The following is a 15,545-nucleotide window of genomic DNA, read 5'->3' as shown; positions in this document are numbered from 1 at the left end:
GCAAATTCATGGCAGATGCAATTTAATGTGGATAAATGTGAAGTTATCCACTTTGGTGGCAAAAATAGGAAAACAGATTATTATCTGAATGGTGGCCGATTAGGAAAAGGGGAGGTGCAACGAGACCTGGGTGTCATTATACACCAGTCATTGAAAGTGGGCATGCAGGTACAGCAGGCGGTGAAAAAGGCGAATGGTATGCTGGCATTCATAGCAAGAGGATTCGAGTACAGGAGCAGGGAGGTACTACTGCAGTTGTACAAGGCCTTGGTGAGACCACACCTGGAGTATTGTGTGCAGTTTTGGTCCCCTAATCTGAGGAAAGACATCCTTGCCATAGAGGGAGTACAAAGAAGGTTCACCAGATTGATTCCTGGGATGGCAGGACTTTCATATGAAGAAAGACTGGATGAACTGGGCTTGTACTCGTTGGAATTTAGAAGATTGAGGGGGGATCTGATTGAAACGTATAAAATCCTAAAGGGATTGGACAGGCTAGATGCAGGAAGATTGTTCCTGATGTTGGGGAAGTCCAGAACGAGGGGTCACAGTTTGAGGATAAAGGGGAAGCCTTTTAGGACTGAGATTAGGAAAAACTCCTTCACACAGAGTGGTGAATCTGTGGAATTCTCTGCCACAGGAAACAGTTGAGGCCAGTTCATTGGCTATATTTAAGAGGGAGTTAGATATGGCCCTTGTAGCTACGGGGATCAGGGGGTATGGAGGGAAGGCTGGTGCAGGGTTCTGAGTTGGATGATCAGCCATGATCATAATAAATGGCGGTGCAGGCTCGAAGGGCCGAATGGCCTACTCCTGCACCTATTTTCTATGTTTCTATGTTTCTAACTCTGCAGAAGCTGGAAAACCCAGAGCAACACGCACAAAATGTTGGAGGAACCCAGCAGGCTAGGCAGCATCTATGGAAATGAATGAACAGTCGACGTTTGGGAAGAAGGGCCTCAGCCTGAAACGTCGCTCCTTGTGCATTTCCATGGATGCTGCCTGGCCTGCTGAGTTCCAGCATTTTGTGAATGTTGCGAGGTTTGGCAACATTCCCGTTCTGTCCTTATCCTAATCTTATGGCGATGATGTCACGTTCCCTACGTCGACCGTACTTTTTCCCATAGATGCTGAGTTCCTCCAGCATTTTGTGCGTGTCAGCTTTATCATGGTCTTGAACCAGCACTAACATCACCCAGGAATGTTTCTGACGTCAGGGACCAAAATGACACAGCACCCCTGTGGAAGCGTCTAAGCCATTTGAAGTTCCTTTTGGTCGGGATCGACCTTAAATGTTGCGTCCTAGCTGTCTGCCTGTACGCAAGCGAGTACTTGGAGAGGAAGCTGTTCCCCCTTACAACAGGCTGCCTCCTCTGCCACACAGCTGATGAATCCAAAGGAACGGCGGAGACCGATACAGTTTGGCACCAGCGGTGTCGCAGGAGTTCCCAGTCAGCGTTGAATTCGATGTAGCATTTCCCTAGGGACTCCCAACTCCGGATTTTCACTCGGGGGTTTAACCCCGAAACCTTCCCCATGAGTGGGTGTAGCCGCAAGGCAGCGGAGGTTTGAGATCAGACCTTCCCTTCTCCGAGGTGAGCTGCCAACTCCGACTAATGAACCCCGTCTGCCCGAAGCGACTGGTTTGAAGGCGTCAGTCGCCCGCCTTTGCCCCTTCTTCTGTCAGTAGAAACGGTCCCGCTGGGTTTAGTAGCTAAACCACACATGAAGGCCAGGAGATGGAACTGGTTGTCAGAGGCTATTTGAGACGCACGCCACTGGGAGCGTTTAATAGGTAGTGGGGCTTGTCCCCACTACCACCCCCGGCTATAACAACCCTAAGTAACCTTGTAGGCATATCATACAAAATTAATTTAAAGACTGCAATGAAACAGATTTAACGTTGATCTAACTATCTAAAATGCACACATGAACCGTTTCAGGGGATCGGAGGCAGCCCGCAAAATTCGATTCATACCTAATTCACCGTGTCTCTAGACGTAACCTCCAAAAAACCCTCCGTTCCCACTCTACAACTCGGCGCCGTTACCTGGTTCCGTGCAGTGCACAGAATTCCGGAGAAGACAGTGTTTAATGTCATTCCCAGTACACAAATGTAAAGGAGAACAAAATAATTGTTACTCCGGGTCCGATGCAGCACCAATAAAACATAAGATAATTAACACATTAATAAAAACGTAAATATAAATACACAAGACAGCTTATATACACAGATTGATCGGACGTCCATAAAGTGACGTTAGGTACAGGAGTGTCTGTACATAAGGTGACTGACAGGAAATGATAAAGTAGTGGTGCTTGGGGGGGTGTGGATGGGGTCAAAATGTTTTTTTTAAAAACGTACAAGAGACTAAAGCAAGTTTCACTTCCCAAAATTCCAATGATCTTTTTCCTCCCCCCACACCTCACTATAAATATATTAAATGTTTACATTATTAATAGTGGTTTAATGTTCTGTAATGGTGCGTTGAAGGGGGAATGATTTAGAAGTAAAGAAGGTCTGTTAGTAATGTGATCGCTTGTTTGCGTAACAATCACTTTAAACCGGGGGGCCGCGACAAAGTGTCTAGACGCACACGTGACCGCCCGCGCCAATGCGCAGCCAAGCCAAGGGCTTGTAAATTTCAAGCCTTGTGTCAGTTTCAGCCGGGAGTCCGGAGAGCATAGTAAACCCACGGGCTGGAAACGGCGACAACTCTCTTTGATTTTGTCTTTGTACATCGTGTTTTTTTTTGTGTTTAAAAAAGGAAGATTAAGGTAACGAGGAAAGCCGGAGAGACGGAGTCAAAGCACGTTCAAGTGAAGCTGAAGAGAGAGAGAAAGCAGGAACATATTAAAACCCCTGCCTGTGTGTATCTATAAACGCGGAAAGGAAGAGAAAACGATCTGTACAGTCATTAAAGGAGCCGGATTATAGGGTTGGATTAATCTATCCAAAAGCCAAGGAAGGAACAACAGAACGCTTGGGTTATATTTCAATGGATACATATTCTTGGCTACATTTTCTCTACTTTGTATCGGTGGGTTACAATGCATGATTGTATCTCCGAGGAGCTGCACTAACCCATCCCCATCCTCCGCTTATATATATATTTAATTCAGTGTTCATCAAACCATTTTTCCCGATCTCTTATCCTTTTATTTGAAAAAGAAAGGAGGTGGCGTATGCTACAGCTCTGTGCGGCTGTTACTGTGTTGCTATCGAGAACAGGCTGGATTCATGTTTTGCGGATATGTCTTTGCTGTATCTGGCTGGATTTTAGCACATTTCTCTCTGGCGGATTTCCATCTCGCATGTTCAGGACGAAACGATCGGGTCTGGTCCGGCGACTTTGGAGAAGCCGCACGCTGGGAGAGGCAGACGGGCAGACGGACAGCGAGGGCGATGCAAACCGCGGAGGAGGAGGAGGAGGGGGAGGCGGCGGCGGTGGATGTTGCGGGGGTAAAGGGTCCAAATACACGAACTCCGACCCAGAATTGAAAACCCTAACTCACTCGCTGCTAAAGAAACTCAAGGAGAAACAATTGGAATTATTGCTTCAAGCAGTCGATAGTAAAGGAGGAGCCCGGACCGGCTGCCTTCTCTTACCCAAGATGATTGAGCCGAAACTCAGCAAACAAACTTACTCCCTACCGGTACTGATATGTAAAGTCTTCCGCTGGCCTGACCTGAGAAACTCTTCGGAATTGAAAAGACTTTATTGTTGTGAATCTTACGGAACCAGCAACCCGGATTCGGTCTGTTGTAACCCACACCACCTCAGCAGGCTCTGTGAATTCGGTAAGTGAAGCTGGCGTTGTTTAACGCTCCCCCCCCCCTTCACTTTAAAGCAGACATCAAGACCGTAATGTTTCGTAAGAGGTTATTTTTTAGGCTTTCGTCGGTCTCACTGCGATCACCTGGGCCACCCATGTGAACGGGAGAGACGTGTATGGGGGGGGGAGTTGGTCTTTTCAGTGATCCATTAATGATAACTTCAATTTTTAATTGGATCAACTAGCCCTTTACAAACGTGTCCCGCTCATTTTACGTTACCGTAAGAGCGCTCGGTTTTGTGAACCTTATGCTCAGTATAATTTAATAATTTTATATTTGCCTCAGTGTTTTTTTTAAACGTAACATGGTTGTTTTAAATTATATGTCTTTTCCGACAACGCAGGTTGTCCCAATATTAACATTTAACATTTAATTCCCGGAGAATCAGTTTAAGAGAAAGTTTTAAGGGGGGGGTAAAGTTAGCGAACACTTGGATCCGCCTGTGCGCTGATATAAAACTACCCTAAAAGCAGACATTGCTGGGAACTTCCTTCGTAAAGATGTAAATGTCTATAAGTTTAATATCCATAATTGTTAACTGAGTTAAAAATGTCAGGAGCAGGCAGAGGTAAAGGACGTGGGTGGGGTAATTCATATTTTTAGTATTTCTTGGAATTGACTGAATATCGAGTATTCATTCTTTAAATTCGCGTTCCTTTTGAGGACAGAAGTTCAAACTTGCTTTAAATCCTTTGTATCCATCAAGTAGATAAAAAAGTTTTTTTTCTGTTAGTTGGGCGACTTGTCGCCGGGGTAAATGGGTGATTTTTTTTCAGTTAGATGGCGCGGTGCGATCCTCACCCAGTGGGAGTGATTCAGTGGTAATTTCCAGAGCAGAAGTGGTTTACGTGAGGCAAGGAAGGGCGATTAGACACACAAGTTGGATATCAGCGAGACTGGCGCCAGGCTGACTCCTGTTTATGTGACTGTTAACTATCAAGGCGATCGCCGCCTTTGCTGCCTCCAGCCCCCAGAGTAGGACAAACAGTTTACGAAAGAATGCCGGCGCTCCTGACAGTGTTATCTGGAGTTTCTATCGCTTATCACGGCTTTTACCCTTTTTATGTTCCCAGACTCACCCCCGCCTCCTTATTCCAGACTTCCAATGGACTCAATTAAACAGCCCGGTAAGTCTTGGCGTTGTTATTTATGATGCATGGTTATTTAAATAGAAAGTGTTCTCCCCAGACGCAGAAAACATATTCTGAAAATGCATATTTGTAGAAAAGACTTGTAATAGTTTCTTTATTTAAAAAAACATTTTATGCAACGGGCGTTTCTGTTGAGTTAAACCCGGGCAAGGGGGAGGGGCGATGTTTCCATAAGAAGCATAATTTATTTTGACAAAAGTTTATTCACACAATAGGTACAGACATCGAGAATTTACAAGACATGCAACAATTTCAAATTAAAATATGAATACTACTATTTGTAAAATTCAATCCGTGTAGGCACCGTTCTGGGAACTGTATCCTTCTCCGAGGGCACCCGGGTACAAACGTAACCCCGGATGGGGCAGTTCGGGCAGAGCCCTCGACTGTCCACCGACTGGACCCGTGAATGTCCACCTTGGCCAGGCCCCCTCCCCCTAGTTGATCCTCCGAATGACCCCCCCCCCCCGGCACTGGAGCGCGGGGCTGCGGTGCAATCCCTTCAGATATTCAAACAGGGACTGCAATCTATCACTGCATATAAAAGTGTTACACTGACTCCTCCCGGCCATGGAATGGACAGGTGGACGGGAAATCCGTTTGAAAATCTGTTACACGGTGCTACCTTGTGAAACACCTTCAACCCCAGATCCCCAATGTACGGGGGAATACCTCCTGCACAAAGAGACTTCCGCGGGGGGCCTTCCTTCCCCTACTGCGCCCAGCAGAACTGATTCAGGTGCTGGTTTGAAAGTGGTTCCCTCTCGGGGTTGTCGGTGTCAACTGGTGGTCAGTTAAAGAGAAATTGTGAACGTTAGTGTAATCCAGGCGCTAGGAACCATTTACATCCTTAACTGCTGAAGAACAAAAGTGTACTTTGTACGTTTGAGGCATGGTGTTTTCATTCAACAGAGTCGCAAAGGCTTACAGCTCGTAAACAGGCCTTTCAGCCCATCTCCCTCATGTCAAACTATTCCGCCTCATGTCATCTACCTGCCCCTGGATCGAGACATACTAAAAGCTGGAGGAACTCAGCAGGTCGGACAGCATTTGTGGAGGGGAATTAAACAGTCAATGTTTTGGACTGAGACCCTTCATCAGGATTGGAAATAAAAGAGGAAGATGCCAGAGTAAGAATGTGGGAAGAGGGGAGGCAGAACAAGCTAGAATGTAGTCTCACATACCCCTCCTGCCCATGTATCTATCCAAACTTCTCTTAAATCGTGCAATCGAACCCAGGTGCACCATATCTGCTGGCAGCTCATTCCACACTCTCACCACCCACTGAGTGAAGAAGTTCCCCCTCCTGTTCCCCTGGAACATTTCACTTTTCACCCTTAACCCATGTCCCTGAACCTGGTGGTGTGGGTCCTGAGGCTCCTGTATCTCCTCCACAATGGCAGCAGTGAGAAGAGAGCATGACCTGGGTGGTGGGGATGCTCGATGCTGCTTTCCTGTGACAGTGCACTGCGTAGACGTGCTCAGTGCTGTTCAGTTATAACGTTATCAGTTGGATGATAAAGAAAGAATGTCTGTTGATTGATTTTCACCTCCGAAGGCAGGACTTTCACTGTTGTTTGCACTGGTTCGCAGCCCTGCTCTGTGGACAAAAGACTTCACACAGACTGGGGATCACATCAGGCACATCAGTTCATGACAATTTTAAGAAAAACTATTGTTCTTGTGAAGGGTGCTGGCCTTTAGTGTTTGTTCCAGTGTTTTCCCCTCTGCCATCGGATTTCTGGATGGGCAATGAACCTCTAAACAAACACCTCTAAACATTACCTCACTATTTTTAACTTTTTTTTTGCTCTCTTTTTGCACGACTTGTTCAAGGAGATGGATAAAGAGTTGATGTTTCTGGCCATGACCCTTCACCCGGACTAGACAGGATGTAGGACAGGAACCTACAGCAGGTCCTGATGAAGGGACTCAGCCCAATATGTTGACTGTTTATTCCTCTCCATAGATGCCGCCCGGCCTGCTCAGTTCCTCTAGCATTTTGTGTGTGTTGCTCCAGATTTTCCAGCATCTCTTGTGCTTATTGTTTGATTTATTTTTTTTAAATGCATACTTCTTATTGCAATACATAGTTTTAATGATTGTCGCAGTGTACTGCTGCCACAAAACAACACATTTCACAACATATATCAGTGGCATTAAACCTGATTCGGATTCCTTTGGTGTACAGTGGGGCTGGGGTGATCGGGAGAATGTTAGTACTGAGCAGAAACACGCTTAGATTTGTCTACCACATGTAGATCACAACGTCCTGTGAAATACACTACAAAGACTACTCCAGACCTTGGGCTCCATTGTTTGGTATCAACCCTGGACTTGCTGATGATGGAACCCCGAACTCAAAACTCAAGACTGCCCTTAAAATTTTGTGTATTTAGAGAAGAAATCTCTTGCAATCAAAGAAGCCCTTTATGATTTTTTTCATCCAGACATTTTTGATGATATGACTGATCAAACCATCCTTTAGGGAGCAGACAAAAGTAGGAAGGCCGTATCTTTCAAACTTTGTGCTTGACTGTGTGGAACCTGAATGCTCTGCCCCTGCGCAGCACACCTCCCACGCTAGAAAAGCCATATTCCTGCAGCTATAGGCTCCCATGCTGAGGAATGTTGCTCTCCTAATAACATTCATAGGGCAGGAACAGGCCCTTGTGCCAAATCAAATAAATTAGCAATCAAATGGCCAACTGAACTAACCTCTCCTGCCTCCACAATATCCATATCCTTCCATTTTCGTCACATCCTTGTGCTTATATAAATACCTCTTAAAGTCCCTGATGTATCTGCCTCCACCACCTCAGGCACTGTGTGTCAACTCTACCTAAGCCTATCATAATCTTATAAACCTCTATCAGATCTCCCCTGAGTCTCTGCCGCTCCAGAGAAAACAACCCAAGTTTGTCCAACCTCTCATTATAGCACACACCCTCTAATCCAGGCAACATCCTCGTCAACCTCTTCTGCACCTTCTCCAAAGCCTCAACAACCAAGACTATGCAATACCCCAGATGTGACCTAACCATAGTTTTAGAAAGTTGCAACATAACTTCCTGACTTTTGACTAATATGGCAAGCATGCCCTATACCTTCTTAACCACCCTATCAGCCTGTGCTGCCACTTCCAGGGAGCTATGAACTTGACTCCAAATTCTTTGTTCATCAGCACGGTTAAGGATCTTGACTTTAAAAGTGTGCCGTCTCTACACAAGTGGCTGACGTAAGGGAGTTCAGATTTGTTTTAGCACAGTGGTTTGTCGGGGCTGTGGTTGTTTGAAGTGAGCTGCCTGGTGGTGCACATTGCTCCTTGTTGGAAAAAAAAGGACAGGAAAGTTGGCAGCAATATCTCTCTGGGTGAGGTGGGCTAGGATGTGTATCTGTGGAAATAGGTCAATAATTATTTTAAACACAAGAATTCTTTTCATGTTGTGAGTTGTGGTTGTGTGGTAGCCTTCCGAGTTAGAAAGTTGTGGATTGAAGAGCCAGTCCAGAGATTTGAACAGAAAATCCCAGCTGACACTGTAGTGCGGTGCCAGACGTTTGGTGCACCATCAGACTGTGTTGTGTTTGGAAGGGAGGCACGCCAGGATTGTCCCCAGTGCCCTGACAAATATTAGTCCTTTAACCAATGTTCTTTGTAGTTGGAGAAGTCTTTCTGCATGGAAACTGGCTGTGGTGTTGTGATTGTGCAGTTACAGCTCGAGGCGTTCCGGAGTCCGGAGCGCAGTTCTGGCGCCGGTTGGGAAGGAGTTGTGTCTGTTCTTCCCGTGGCGTTTGTGGGTTTCTTCCGGGTGCTCCAGTTTCCTCCCACAGTCCAAAGATGTAGCGGTCAGGTTAATGGGTTATTGTGAATTGTCCTGAGAGTGGGTTGGGGTTAGTGGGGGTGGCGTGGCTCAAGGGGACAGAAGGGCGGACTCTGCACTCTATCGCTAAAGTAAATAAATCAATCGCCACAGGGTCAAGGGTTAATGTATGAGGAGCGTTTGATGTCTCTGGGCCTGTACTCACCAGAGTTTTGAAGAATGAAGGCAGATCTCATTGAAACCTGTCGAATATTGAAAGATTTAAAGTGGGTGTAGAGAAGATGTTTCCTGTTGGGGGGGTGCCTAAGACCGGAGGACACAGCCTCAGAAGAGGTACGTCCATTTAGAACAGAGAATGAGGAGGGGTTTCATTAGCCAGAGGGTGGGGAGTCTGTGAAATTCATTGCCACAGACGGCAGTAGAGGGCAAGTCATTAGAGCAGAGCTTGATAGCCTCTTCATTAGTCAGGGTGTCAAAGGTTACGGGGAGAAGGCAGGAGAATGGTTTAGAGAGGAATGATAGAACAGACTCGATGGGCCAAATGGCCTAATTCTGCTCCTAGGTCCTAGGTCTTTTGTCAAGTAGTGCCTTAAGGGGACTTGGAGAATGCTGCTGTGAATCGTGTGGTATAAATGCACAGCTTATATACTGGCTTTTTTTTTCCAAATACTGTGCAAAAATCTTAAGCATGTATATGGCGAGGGTGCCTAAGGCTTTTACGGGAGGCAGGGAGAGTGGAATCATGGTTGGGAAAAGGGGAAGGGAGAGGGGAGAGGGAGTGGGAAGCACCAGACATTCTATAATGGTCAATAAATCAGTTGTTTAGAATCAAATGACCTTGCCTGGTATCTCAGGGCTGGGTGTGTCTGCACCCACATCACTCGCTGCCCGTGCACCTGTCCCAAATCCCTCCTGCGGCACGCCACCCTCACTATACCCAGCATCCTTTCCATGGTAATGTCGTCATGTTGCATTTTCTTCATGGATACAGCACAGTACAGGCCTTTTGGCCCTCAATGTTGTGCCAACCCTTTAACCTGCTCCCCACGTTATCCTCCATTTTCCCAGCATCCATGTGCCTATCTATTTCTTAAATGTCCCTAATGTATCTCAGTATTGATGTCCTTGATATTTATTTTTGATTTATTATCATTACTATTATTGTTCTCTTTTTTTTGTGTATTTGCAGTTTGTTGTCCTTTGTGTGTTGTTTGCACTCTTTCATTGATTCTATTGTGTTTCTTGTATTTACTGTGACTGTCCACAGGAAAATGCATCTCAGGTGATAGATGGTGCTTTGCTAATAAATCTACTTTGCACAGAGAAATCTGCTGAGAGCTCCCTTTTTGTGAAACAGTGTCAGTGGGTGGGGGTTAGCCCAGTTTGCCCCACGAGTTGTCCGAGCATCCCAGTAACATCTTGTTTTCAATGAGTGTGAGTGGCAAGTTGCTGTGACAGGGAGAACAGTGCTAACTCTGTGGGGATTGTGAAGTACCTCTGGCTATGAAACATCACAAGCTGGTTTTAGAATCGGGAGCTTAGCTCTCACTGAAGGTTTGTTGCTCGTATCCCGAACACGAGTACTCTTGCACAGTACTGTAGATTATAAACACAAAATTCTGCAGATAGCGGGAATCCAGGGCAACTCAGCAAGCCAGGCAGCATCTATGAAAAGGAATAAGCAGTTGATGTTTGAAACCAAGACTCTTCATCAGGACTGGGAAGGAAGGGGGAACATACCAGAACAGGAAAGGTGGGAGGGAGGGGAAGGAGGACAAGCTGGGAGGTGGTAAGTGAAGCCAGGTGGGTGGGGGATGAAGTAAGAAGCTGGGAGGTGATAGGTGGAAAGGGTAAAGGGCTGGAGAAGAAGGAATCTGATTGGAGAGGAGAGTGGACCATGGGAGAAAGGGAAGGGGAGGTGATAGGTGGGTGAGCTGAGGTGAGAGTGGGGAATTGGATGTGGAGTGGATGTTTCCTGTGGTGGTGGAGTCTCATACCAGAGGACACAACCTCAGAATAGACAGGCGTCCATTTAGAATGGAGATGAGGAGGGATTTCTTTGCCCAGAGGGTGGTGAATCTGGGATTCATTGTCACAGGCATTGGATATATTTAAAGCAGGGGTTGGTAGGTTCTTGATTGCAAGAAGGGGTATGGGGAGAAGGCAGGAGACTGGGCTGAGAGGGAAGTGTATGCAGCTTGAGTTCCTCCATCATTTTGTGTGGTGCTGCAAAGGGCTAAGGTAATTCTTTGTCCATTTCTTTTGTCAGTTTCTCAGTTGATAACTAAAGAGGTTGAACACATTATATGAATGCAATAGGACTTGCTTACTTCATCCCATCGCTCATACTGACAGCAGCTCACCAGGGCTCTGCCCTGGACCAGTCTTTCTTCTTGTCCCCAGGTGTAGCCTGTATTCTTGGCATTTCTGCAGCACAGGACGTGCTCGCTGGCCCCATGTCCAACCCTCATCCTTTCGTAGCCGGGCTGGGGACTGTCCGTGGCAGAGTTGAGTTGGGGTGGTCTGAATCAGCAAACATTCCCCAGTGGAAAGAGCGGACAGGATGTGTGCAGTCGCACTGTAACTCTGCTCAGTCTTATCTGGGATTGGTCTGCCCAAAAGGCAGACAGCTTTGTGCTCTAATGTCGAATCTGAGGTATTTCAGCGTGGCTGGACATACCTTGGAAAAGAGCCAAAGAAAACGGGACACCTCACTCCCTCACTATCCAGCTCTCAATGCTGAGCTGAGGCATGAAAATCTTTAGCAGACGGCTTTCAGAAATGAGCTGCAGGGAAACAGAAATGGAGGTTAACTCATTGAGGGCTGAAAGGATCAGAACCACAATCAGATTTATTACCCCTGGCATATTTTGCAACATCTGTTGTTCTGCGGCAGCAGTGCTTTGCAATAGAAAATTTTAAAAAGCTATAAATTACAATATGTGCACTATATAAAATTAAATGAGTAGTGCAAAAAGAAAGTAAAAAAAAAACTGTAGTATGCACAGGTTCATTGTCCATTCAGAAATCTGATGGTGGAGGGGAAGAAGTTGTTCCTGAAACATTTAAGTGTGTGTCTTCAGGCTCCTGTATGTCCTCCCTGATGGTAGTGGTGAGAAAAGGGCATGCCCTGGGTGATGGGGTCCTAAATGATGGATGCTGCCTTTTCAGGCATTGCCTATTGAAGGTGTCCTCGATGCTGGGGAGCCTGGTGCCCATGCTAGAGCTGGCTGAGTTTACAACTTGCTGCAGCCTTTTCCGATTCTGTGCAGTGGCCCTTCCATACCAGACGGGGTATTACCAGTTCGAATGCTCTCCATGGATCTGAACTCTCTCCCCACGGGCTGTTGTGAGATGTATTGTGTTCCACTCTCACTGATGAAGCGTTTACCTTCAGTATTTCAATAAATCTGGTGTTTCTGCTTGTACAGCAGACTTAACTTGGGTTATCGGTGGCTTATGCTAGGAGCAAAATTAATATTAATACACATAAACTGCTGGAGGAACTCATGCAGTGTCTGTGGAGAGGAATCAAGGTCTTTATCTTAGCCCAAAAAAACTGTGTATTCCTCTCCATAGATGCTGGCTGTCCTGTGGTTTGTGTGTGTTTCTCTGGATAACCAGCAGCTGCAGACTCTCTTGTGTTGGGGATATTAAATGGGATCGTTCTTCCAGTTAGAGCGTGTAACAATCCAGGCCCTTTTAACCTACTCTAAGATCAATCTAACTCTTCCCTCCCACATAGCCCTCCATTTTTACATCATCCATGTGCCTATCTGAAGAGTTTCTTAAATGTCCGGACTGTGTCTGCATGGCAGGATGTTCCATGCACCACCACTCCTTGTGTAACAAAACCTACCTCTAGCATCCCCCCTATACTTTCCTCCAATCACCTTGAAAATTATGCCCTCTTGTATTCGCCATTTCTGTCCTGAAAACATATCTGTCTGTTCACTAGATCCATGTCTCTTATCATCGTATACACCTCTATCAAGTCGTATCTCATCCTCCTCCACTAAAGAGAAAGACACTAGCCGACTCAACATATCCTCATAAAATGTGCTCTCTAATCCAGGCAGCATCCTGGCAAACCTCCTCTGCACCCTGTCTAATCCAGGCAGCGTCCTGGTAAATCTCCTCTGCACCCTCTCTAATCCAGGCAGCATCCTGGTAAATCTCCTCTGCACCCTGTCTAATCCAGGCAGCGTCCTGGTAAATCTCCTCTGCACCCTCTCTAATCCAGGCAGCATCCTGGTAAATCTCCTCTGCACCCTCTCTAATCCAGGCAGCGTCCTGGGAAATCTCCTCTGCACCCTCTCTGACCATAGGTTGTGGGAATATTTCAGTGCTGGGGTGAATGAAGTTTTCCCCTCTGGCTCTGGAACCTGATGGTTGAGGGGTAATTACTGTTCCTGAACCTGGTGCTGTGGGACCTGAGGCGGCAGTGAGAAGAGAGCATGACCTAGGTGGTGGGGTCTTTGATGGTGACGGTGTTCTACAATCAGTGTTGCTAAGCCTATCAACTACAGAGACTACAGAATTACATGTGACATTCAGATTGAATGACTCAAAGGATGTCAGGAAATAAAATGTTCTGTCTTTAATGTATATTTTTCCTTCTGTTTTCAGCAGTTTTGCCAGACTCGGTGTCTCTCTCAGCTGAAACTGGGGGCTCTCGTTATATGGCCCCTGGGGGGCTTTCAGGTAAGAGTCACTTAGTGATATTTATTCCCAGCCAGTCAATGATACTGCGATTCCTCCTGGGTGTAAAACCAGGATGTTCACAATTAAATACGTCTTTATTTAGTGAAGGATTACTGGTATGGGGAGGCTTGAGGTTCTAGGGAGGATTCCTCATCCCTGCTGTGTCTATGATGTGATAACTCGAGTTGCACTTTCATTCTGTTGAAATTCAAAATACTGTCCCCTCTGTGACAGTTCAAAGTCAATTTAGAACACATATGTCACTTTCTACAACCCTGAGATTCATTTTCTTGTGGTCATTCACAGTAAATACAAAGAAACATAGAGTCAGTGAAAGATCACATCCAACAGGGCAGGCAGACATCCAATATGCATTGGACAACAACTGTGCGAATACAAAAAGAAAGAAAAAGTAATATAAAAAAAAATTAAGCAATAGATATCAAGAACATGAGATGAAGAGCCCTTGAAAATGAGTCCCTAGGTTTTGGGAACAGTTCAGTGATAGTGGTGAGTGAAGTTAGCCCCTCTGGTTCAAAAGCCTAATGGTTGAGTGGTAAAAGATGGTTATTCAGTTGCACTGTGTGCTGTAGAGTTCGAAGTAGAAGTATTGTGGTACACTATGATATAGAAGACTTGGGTCCCATGCTCCCAGGTTCGGGGACAGTTATTACCAGACAACCCTTTGGAGCCAGTATTACTGCCCATTCCACCACTGGCATTTAGGGCAGCAATGAAGGTCCTCCATCTCTGGGAGTGTTTTGGGATTCCTTCATCACGTCAATAGCTTCTCAGTTTTCACTGCTGTCAGTCACACAAGCCCCGGGTGGAGACTCAGGAACACCGTCACACTCAGGTGTAGAAGGATTCTCCGTTGCTGTTTCCATAACAATTTTGTTGTACTAGTCAGTGTTGTTAGCTCTGAGCTGAACCCCTGAACCTGGAGGTCTGGTGGACTTCTCTTAATCTGGCCTTTACCCGCTGACCTGCTGTCTAAACCCTAATGCGAGGTTGTGGTTCTCTTGGACGATTGGGTTAGACTATACAACTGTTAGTTTTTTTTAGCAGCTTAACATTAATTATGTTTGTATATTTTATTGCTACTTCCTGTACTGTACAGAAGTCTTAAGCACATATATATCATTAGGGTGCCTTTGCCAATGTGGATTTGTCAACATGGGGCAGACAGCAACTTGATAAATATGGCGGGAGCAAAGGATGTTGGGAATGGCGAGAGTGGAGCGCCATTGGAGAAATGTTGGACAGATGGCAGAGAAGTAGTGCCAGGGGCGGGGAGTGGCGCGGGTGCGGGCACACCCAGCCCTGAGACGCCAGGCAAGGTCATTCGATTCCAAACAATTGGTTTATTGATCATTACAGAATGTCTCTCTGGTGCCATCCCTTTTCTTCCCTGCCCTGTCCACTCCCATTTCATTATCAGGTTTATCATCACTCACATATGTCATGAAATTTGTTTTTTTTTTAAATGGTGGCAGTACAATGCAATACATAAAATTACTACAGTACAGTCTTGTGCACCTTAGCTATATTGACATTTATGTGTGAGTGGCTGGGACTTCGCACATTCTGGAAATTGCTGGAAGCTTTTCTGTTGCTGCTTTATTTGAATAGGGGGTATCTGATTGGTTGAGTTATCTGCAAATTTGAATGGAATATTTCTTCTCTCTGGGTATAAAAAAGCTGGCCACAAAGCTCAACATCTTTCTCTTTGCTTCACCTTCTGCTGCTAGCCTCTGCTCCTGTTACTGACCGTTTCAAACTCTCTTTGTTCAATTAACACTTCATAAAACAATTGTGAAGCAGCGAGTTTCGTGCCTCATTCCTGACTTCCACAAGACTCTTGGATTAAAAACAGAATCCACCGCCACTCAACCCCAACACTGAAACGATGCTACACATTTGGTCTCAATGCTCTACAACTCATGTTCTCAAGACTCATGTTCATTATTTAGTATTATTTTGTTTTTCTTTTTGTATTTGCACAGCTTGTTGTCTTCTGCACATTGGCTG

The 15,545-nt window shown here is 45.8% G+C and overlaps 1 protein-coding gene across 2 annotated transcripts in view; it reads left to right on the top strand.

The window, feature by feature from the left end:
• The first annotated feature begins 2,623 nt into the window (after nucleotides 1-2,623).
• smad7 (SMAD family member 7) overlaps nucleotides 2,624-15,545 on the top strand; it is a 44,588-nt gene continuing 31,666 nt past the window's right edge. Inside the window, exons 1-3 of one of the 2 annotated variants that reach the window (XM_063042597.1) lie at nucleotides 2,624-3,802; nucleotides 4,912-4,965; nucleotides 13,443-13,514. In XM_063042597.1, the coding sequence (XP_062898667.1) occupies nucleotides 3,187-3,802; nucleotides 4,912-4,965; nucleotides 13,443-13,514 (742 nt within the window). In that variant the 5' untranslated portion in view covers nucleotides 2,624-3,186. Of the gene's footprint in view, nucleotides 3,803-4,911; nucleotides 4,966-13,439; nucleotides 13,515-15,545 lie in introns of both variants that reach the window. The other variant, XM_063042596.1, reaches the window with a different exon arrangement.

The sequence above is a fragment of the Mobula hypostoma genome, chromosome 3 (assembly GCF_963921235.1).
Source record: "Mobula hypostoma chromosome 3, sMobHyp1.1, whole genome shotgun sequence".
Taxonomy (NCBI): Eukaryota; Metazoa; Chordata; class Chondrichthyes; order Myliobatiformes; family Myliobatidae; genus Mobula; species Mobula hypostoma.
The sequence above is the reverse complement of the archived record's forward strand: the minus strand, read 5'-3'. Positions and strand labels throughout refer to the sequence as shown.